Source organism: Pristiophorus japonicus, chromosome 22 (genome assembly GCF_044704955.1).
Source record: "Pristiophorus japonicus isolate sPriJap1 chromosome 22, sPriJap1.hap1, whole genome shotgun sequence".
Taxonomy (NCBI): Eukaryota; Metazoa; Chordata; class Chondrichthyes; family Pristiophoridae; genus Pristiophorus; species Pristiophorus japonicus.
The window spans coordinates 69,704,587-69,712,553 of record NC_091998.1 but is presented as its reverse complement, the minus strand read 5'-3'; the positions used below and the strand labels follow the sequence as shown (position 1 = coordinate 69,712,553).

The 7,967-nt window shown below is 52.3% G+C and overlaps 1 protein-coding gene across 1 annotated transcript in view; it reads left to right on the top strand.

Annotated features, from left to right (window-relative positions):
* LOC139234660 (drebrin-like protein B) overlaps positions 1–7,141 on the top strand; it is a 37,537-nt gene extending 30,396 nt beyond the window's left edge. The window contains exon 14 of the mRNA XM_070865342.1: positions 7,034–7,141. Within this exon, the coding sequence (XP_070721443.1) occupies positions 7,034–7,141 (108 nt within the window). The remainder of the gene's footprint in view (positions 1–7,033) is intronic.
* The last annotated feature ends 826 nt before the right edge of the window (positions 7,142–7,967 follow it).

Sequence of the window (7,967 nt, the reverse complement as noted above, 5' to 3'; positions counted from 1 at the left end):
AACAGGACACTCCCTCAATGTGCAACCGCAGGCAAACCTACACTGTGCCTCAAGCTGCCCTTGTGTCATTGTATGCCGGGGGCGGGGGGGTGAGCTGGCTTTTTAACCATGAGAGGGGTGTCAGTGCCCGCAGTGCTCTCTGCAGTCACCGGGCGGGTCACACACACAATGGGCACAGATCAGATTCTCCCATCCCCCCCGCCGTGCCCCTCGCTCACCCCTCTTCCCCCCATTATCTCCCTCCTTGCATTCCCCCGACCGCCCCCCTCACTCACCGTCACCCCCTCCTCACACACCCACTTCACTCACACCTCTCTCCTCCTTCCCCCCCCGCCCCCCTCTCTTTCCCACCGCACCTCACCTGCTGAGTCCCGGGGGCTGTGTGGAGGATCCAAAGCCAAGGCACTCTGGGCTTAATCAGAGTGCTTGAGGCCATGGGACGGGGCGAGGAGCGGTGGCGGGGGGGGAACGAGCCCCGACTCTCAGACTCTTTCTGATCATGACAGATTTTACTGATATTTGGTGGTGGAACTTTGACATTCCTTTTTATCACTGGCTTAAATGTTGGCAGAAGGGTTTTCCGCGCTAGCCTGGGATCTTGCTTTGCGGCTTTGAGCAGCTCATCCTCGCTCACCCCCCCTGCTGTACCCCTCGCTCACCCCCTCCCGGATGTACCCCTCGCTCACCCCCCCCCCCCCCCCCGCTGTACCTCTCGCTCACCCCCTCCCGGCTGTACCCCCTCCCGGCTGTACCCCTTGCTCACTCACCCCCCCCCCCACCCCCACCCCCACTGTACCCCTCGCTCACCCTCCTCCCCCCCCCCCCGCTGTACCCCTCCCTCCCCCCCCCCCGCTGTACCCCTCGCTCCCCCTCCCCCCCCCCAGCTGTACCCCTCGCTCCCCCCCCTGCTGTACCCCTCGCTACCCCCCTCTCTCTTCCCCCCCCCCCCCCCGCTGTACCCCTCGCTCACCCCCTCCCGGCTGTACCCCTTGCTCACTCACCCCCCCCCCCCACCCCCACTGTACCCCTCGCTCACCCTCCTCCCCCCCCCCGCTGTACCCCTCCCTCCCCCCCCCCCCCGCTGTACCCCTCGCTCCCCCCCCTGCTGTACCCCTCGCTACCCCCCTCTCTCTCCCCCCCCCCCCCCCCCAGCTGTACCCCTCGCTCCCCCCCCCTCCCCCCTCCCCCCCCAACCACTGTACCCCTTGCTAACCCCCCCGGCCAGTGATCCCAGGACTGTCCCTGCTCCAGATATCAGTGGGATCTAGATGGGATCAGAAAACTCCCAATACAAACAGAACACAAGAATGTTGGAGCAAAATGAGGCTTCCCCTTCCCTCCGACCCTCCCTCCTCTGTCCAGCCGCCCTGCCCCTACTCTCCCCTTCCCCAGCAGGATGTAAAGGGTTGCCCAGCTCTGGCACTGTTCCTGGTGTTTGAGGTGGGTGGGGTGGTTTGTGACCAAGCCTTGGACTGGACCTGGCTCCACAATAGCCCCCGGCCCAGCCGTTACCTGCCGCAGTGTGTTCGTGCGTTGTGGTTTTCGCTGCCTGGCTTTAATCTGGGTTTTCGATAAAATGTTAACGATTGTGATTCCTGATTCTTGAAATGATTTATTTTGAATAGTTGTCAATCATGTAACAAAGAAGTATTGAGTGTTTCCCGAGCTGACGGAGCCCCCCCACCCCGAGTACAGCGGTCAGAAAGGGGGATTGTGTGTGAGGATAATCGGGTTACTAACACATTCCTGGGACATGCCCCACACGGACAGTGTTCCCCACAGCTCACTCATCACCCTCAGCTTTCTTCGCATTCTCACTTTTTTTAATTGTCATTAATAAAGGTGTTTTTTTTGGCACTTAACCTTCCTGGCTGTGTTTGTACAAAGGAGAGGCGCGAGGACTGGTCGGCCGAGTATTCCCAGCCACGTGAGCATCGCTCTAATCCGCGGCCTGCTTCTCCACTGACTGCACGTTTCTGAGCTCAATCTGTCTCCCGTGATACTCCACACACACAGTTGGAGAATTAAACCCTGAAATCGCCAAGTGTATTCCCTCAATCACCTAAATTGATTGATCACATTCCTGTCTGTGCTGTGCACAAATTGGCTGCCGCGTTTCCCACATTATAACAGCGACGACACTTCAGAAAGTACTTCATTTGGCTGTGAAGCGCTTTGAGATGCCCTGAGGTGGTGAAAGTGATGTTGATTGAGGGATGAGTATTGGTCCAGGACACGGGAGCACTCTCCCGCTCTTCATCGAAATAGTGCCGTGGGATCTTTTCTCTGCACTTGCGAGGGCTGATAGGGCATCGATTTAATGTCTCATCCGAAAGACGGCCCCTCCGACAGTGCGGCGCTCCCTCAGGGCTGCCCCTCCGACAGTGCGGCGCTCCCTCAGGGCTGCCCCTCCGACGGTGCGGCGCTCCCTCAGGGCTGCCCCTCCGACAGTGCGGCGCTCCCTCAGGGCTGCCCCTCCGACGGTGCGGCGCTCCCTCAGGGCTGCCCCTCCGACAGTGTGGCACTCCGAGTGTCAGCCTGGATTTTTTTGATTGTCCCTGGAGTGGGACTGGAACCCACGACCTTCTGACTCAGAGGCAAGAGAGTTAGCCACGGCTGACACTAAGTTATGATGGTGTGGGTGATTGTTATTGGTATTAGTTATTAATGTCTTTGTGCAACGATGTCTCCGCAAGATCTTACAAATCCCCTGGGAGGACAAACGCACCAACATTAGTGTCCTTGACCAGACCAATATCCCCAGCATTGAAGCACTGACCACACTTGATCAGCTCCGCTGGGCAGGCCTCATTGTCCGCATGCCAGACACAAGACTCCCAAAGCAAGCACTCTTCGGAATTCCTTCACGGCAAACAAGCCAAAGGTGGGCAGCGGAAACGTTACAAGGACACCCTTAAAGTTTCCCTGATAAAGTGCAACATCCCCACTGACACCTGGGAGTCCCTGACCAAAGACCGCCCTAAGTGGAGGAAGTGCATTCGGGAGGGCGCTGAGCACCTTGAGTCTCATCGGCGAGAGCATGCAGAAAACAAGCGCAGGCAGCGGAAGGAGCGTGCGGCAAACCAGTCCCACCCACCCCTTCCCTCAATGACTATCTGTCCCACCTGTGACGGGGACTGTGGCTCTCGTATTGAACTGTTCAGCCACCTAAGAACTCATGCTAAGAATGGAAGCAAGTCTTCCTCGATTCCGGGGGACTGCCTATGATGATGAAGAGTTTCAATGAATTGGCATCACCTGCAAAGCAAACGCACGCCCATCCAGCCTGCTGCTGAACCTGGCCATGGGGCTGCCCAGGACCCCACAGTCTGCTTCTCACACTCTGTACCCAAGCAGGAGGCGGACTGAGTGTTGGTTGTGCGTGTGCTGCCAGCCTGTAGGCTGTGTGCCCGCGATACACGTGGAATCACAGCACAGGAGACCGTTTGGCCCTTCGTGCCTTGCCACCTCTCTCTGAGCGCAATCCCATTAGTCCCACTCTTTCCCCACCACCCTGCAAATGAGATCTGAACCAGCAGGGACTGGGAATAAACTGAGTAAATGCACATCGGAATGCCCATTCTCTGGGCCCATTCCCCTGCCACTCGGTTGGTCCAAGGTGATGTAATGCACGGATTCAGCACCAGAGGACAGCAGAAGGCCAGTCTGTTGAAGCAAACCACAAGTTGTCTGGGAGCTGCCTGGAGTTACCCCTCCTGGCCTGTTAGTGCCCAGTGTGTACAGTACAGTTACCCCTCCTGGTCTTAGTGCCCAGTGTGTACAGTACAGTTACCCCCCCTGGTCTGTATTAGTGCCCAGTGTGTACAGTACAGTTACCCCCCCTGGTCTGTATTAGTGCCCAGTGTGTACAGGACAGTTACCCCTCCTGGCCTGTATTAGTGCCCAGTGTGTACAGTACAGTTACCCCTCCTGGCCTGTATTAGTGCCCAGTGTGTACAGTACAGTTACCCCTCCTGGTCTGTATTAGTGCCCAAGGAGTACAGGACAGTTACCCCTCCTGGTCTGTATTAGTGCCCAGGGAGTACAGGACAGTTACCCCTCCTGGCCTGTATTAGTGCCCAGGGAGTACAGGACAGTTATCCCTCCTGGTCTATATTAGTGCCCAGTGTGTACAGTACAGTTACCCCTCCTGGTCTGTATTAGTGCCCAGGGAGTACAGGACAGTTACCCCTCCTGGTCTGTATTAGTGCCCAGGGAGTACAGGACAGTTACCCCTCCTGGTCTGTATCCCTCCTGGTCTGTATTAGTGCCCAGGGAGTACAGTACAGTTACCCCTCCTGGTCTGTTAGTGCCCAGGGAGTACAGGACAGTTACCCCTCTTGGCCTGTTAGTGCTCAGGGAGTACAGGATGGTTACCCCTCCTGATCTATATTAGTGCCCAGGGAGTACAGGACAGTTACCCCTCCTGGTCTGTATTAGTGCCCAGGGAGTACAGGACAGTTACCCGTCCTGTTCTAGAAGAACATAAGAAATAGGAGCAGGAGTAGGCTATACGGCCCCTCGAGCCTGCTCCACCATTCAATAAGATCATCGACCTCAACTCCACTTTCCCCATAGCCCTTGATTCTCCTAGATTCTCAAAATCTCTACCTCAGCTTTGAATATATTCAGAGACTCAGCATCCACAGCCCTCTGGAGCAGAGAATTCCAAAGATCCGCAATGCTCTGAGTGAAGAAATTCCTCCTCATCTCTGTGTTAAATGGCCGACCCCTTATCCTGAGACTGTGACCCCTGGTTCTAGACACTCCAGCCCAGGGGGAAACATCCTCCCTGCATCCACCCTGTCAATCTTGTATGTTTCAATGAGATCACCTCTCATACTCTCTGGAATTTAGAAGAATCGGCCCATTCTACACAATCCCTCATCATAGGACAACCCTCTCACCCCGGAATCAGTCTGGTGAACCTTTGTTGCAAGGCAAGTAGATCCTTCCTTAGATACGGAGATAAAAACCATGCACAGTACTCCAGGTGTGGTCTCACCAAGGCCCTGTATAATTGTAGCAAGCCTTCCTTACTCTTATACTCCAACCCCCTTGCAATAAAGGCCAACATGCCATTTGCCTTCCTTATTGCTTGCTGTACCTGCAAGTTCGCTTTCTGTGTTTCTTGCACAAGGACACTCAAATCTCTCTGCACACCAACATTTAAACGTTTCTCACCATTTAACAAATATTCTGTTTTTCTATTCCTACCAGTGTATAACCTCAGTTCCCCACATTATACTCCATCTGCCACCTCACTGCCCACTCACTCGGTCTATCTGTATCCCTTTACAGACGCTTTGTCTGTCTAAGGGAGTCGAGGGTTATGGGGGAGCAGGCAGGAAAGTTGAGTTGAGGCCAAGATCAGATCAGCCATGACCTTATTGAATGGCGGAGCAGGCTCGAGCGACTAAATGGCCTATTCCTGCTATTTCTTATGTTCTTGTGTGTTTTCCTCACAGCTTACTGTCCCACCTAGCTTTGTATTGTCAGCAAACTTGGGTACATTACACTCTGTCCCTTCATCTGGGTCATTAATATAGATTGCAAATAGCTTAGGCCCAGCACTGATCCCTGTGGCACCCCACTAGTTACAGCCTGCCAACCTGAAAATGACCTGTTTATCCCTACTCTCTGCTCTCTGTCCGTTAACCAATCCTCTATCCATGCTAATACATTACCTCCAATTCCATGAGCCTTTGTGTAATAACCTTTTATGTGGCACCTTATCGAGTGCCTTTTGGAAATCCAAATATACTACATCCACTGGCTCCCCTTTATCTACCCTGCAAGTTACGTCCTCAAAAAACTCTAATAAATTTCAGACCCGATTTCCCTTTCATAAAACCATGCTGACTCTGTCTAATCATGTTATGATTATCTAAGTGTCCTGATACCACTCCCTTAACAATGGATTCCAGCATTTTCCCAACGACTGATGTCAGGCTAACTGGCCTGTAGTTCCCTGTTTTCTCTCTCCCTCCTTCCTTTCTAGCGGTACATTGCTACCTTCCAATCGCTGGGACCGTTCCAGAATCTAAGGAATTTTGGAAGATGACAACCAATGCATCCACTATCTCTGCAGCCATCTCGTTTCAAACCGTAGGATGTAGGCCGTCAGGTCCAGGGGTTTTGTCTGCTTTTAGTCTCATTAGTTTCTCTAGTACTTTTTCTCTACTGATATTTATTACATTAAGTTCCTCAGTCGACCTTTGGTTCCCCACCATTTTAGGTGTGCTTTTTGCATCTTCTGTGAAGACAGTTACAATATATTTGTTTAGTGCCCAGGGTGTACAGTACAGTTACATCTCCTGGTCTGTGTTCGTGCCCAGGGTAAACAGTCAGTGATACTTCTATCTGTCAGTACCAGGTAGCACAGATGCCGTTTGCTGATGTCTCCAGTGGTCGTTAGACAGATCGTATCTGCTTACAACTGAATCTGATCCAGCTTCTAGAAACTAACGTCTGTTTGCAAACTTCTCGGTTGAAACCACAGGTGCAACTCAGGATCACACCGCATGCTTTGACCTAGATATAGACTGACAGACTATTAACGGACTGGAAGTCTCTGTCACAGCGTTGCATACCGGAATCTAAACTAATGTTTTTCTCAACTCCTGGATATCATCAGTTTGCAATATGGCAGTGCAACCTGAGGTAATGGATTGAGAGACTGGCCGGCAATGCACGCACATATAGAAGGTTCACTTTCCTGCTGTTACATCAGCTCCAAGAATGTGAGAGAACTTGAGAAAGATGTTGGCTCAACCTTAAACACCAATGAGCCTGGCATCTTCTGGTTATCTTGTTGGATTAACACTTGTATTAATTCTTCGCCATCTGAAATCTGCAACTTTCACTTCCTCACCTTATCTGGCAATTAACTGTGATTGCTGTGTGAAGTTGACTGGATTCACATACTTGAATCCATGCAGGCTAAAACCACAAGTGCCATGTATTTACACACAAGTGCTATACAGAGGCCAAGTTATTACTTGCTGGCTGGAGAATAAATTTTGTATTTCAGAACGTGTGTCGTAATGGAGCCAACAGATTCATAGAATCAGAGAAAATTATGTCGCAGAAGGAGGCCATTCGACTCGCCGTGTCCGTGTCAAAAGAGCTTCCCAGCTGAATCCCAATTCCTCCGATTCAAAAACCGTCTCTTGCTAGTACTTGGGTTTAGCTGGCACCTTCAGAAAGCACATCTCTATTCCTTTGGAAATCAATGCAGTAATACTATTTAGACACCTGACAACATAGGTCAGTAAAGTTAGAGACTACAATATGAAAAAGATTCAATAGAATGAACACGGATTGTGAACTCGGTGTGCTGCTTCCTCTGCTCAATGTAAGGTGTGCAGTGTCCGATTCACACCTCCATCAAAGGCTTCACTGGCTGGAAATCAGACACCGCACCGGAGAGATTGGAGTCTATCTTCGACCATTCAGTCCATCGAACCCATCCTTAATCGCACCCCAACTATCCCCCTCCCCATCACTGGTTCCCCTCCCCCACTCTCCTCTTCCCTCCCCCCCCCCCCTCCCCATCATTGGTCCCCCCCCTCCCCATCACTGGTCCCCCTCTCCTCTTTCTACCCCCCCCCCCAATCACCCCTCATCATTGGTGCACAGCCTTCACCCTGTTGTGTAGTCACTGTTGTGATGTAGGAAGCTCAGCAGCCAATTTGCGCACAGCAATCTCGCACAAACCAATGTGATAATGACCAGATAATCTGTTTTAGTGATGTTGATTGAGGGATCAATATTGGCCCCAGGTCACCGGGGATAACTCCCCTGCTCTTCCAATAGTGGCCGTGGGATCGTTTACATCCACTTGCGAGGGCAGCCGGTTTAACGTCTCATCCAAAACCTATGATGTGTTAAAGGCTTTATCTTCCTACATTTCTTCCAATGCTTACCAAATGGCAATTCAGGAGAAACTTCTTTACCCAGAGAGG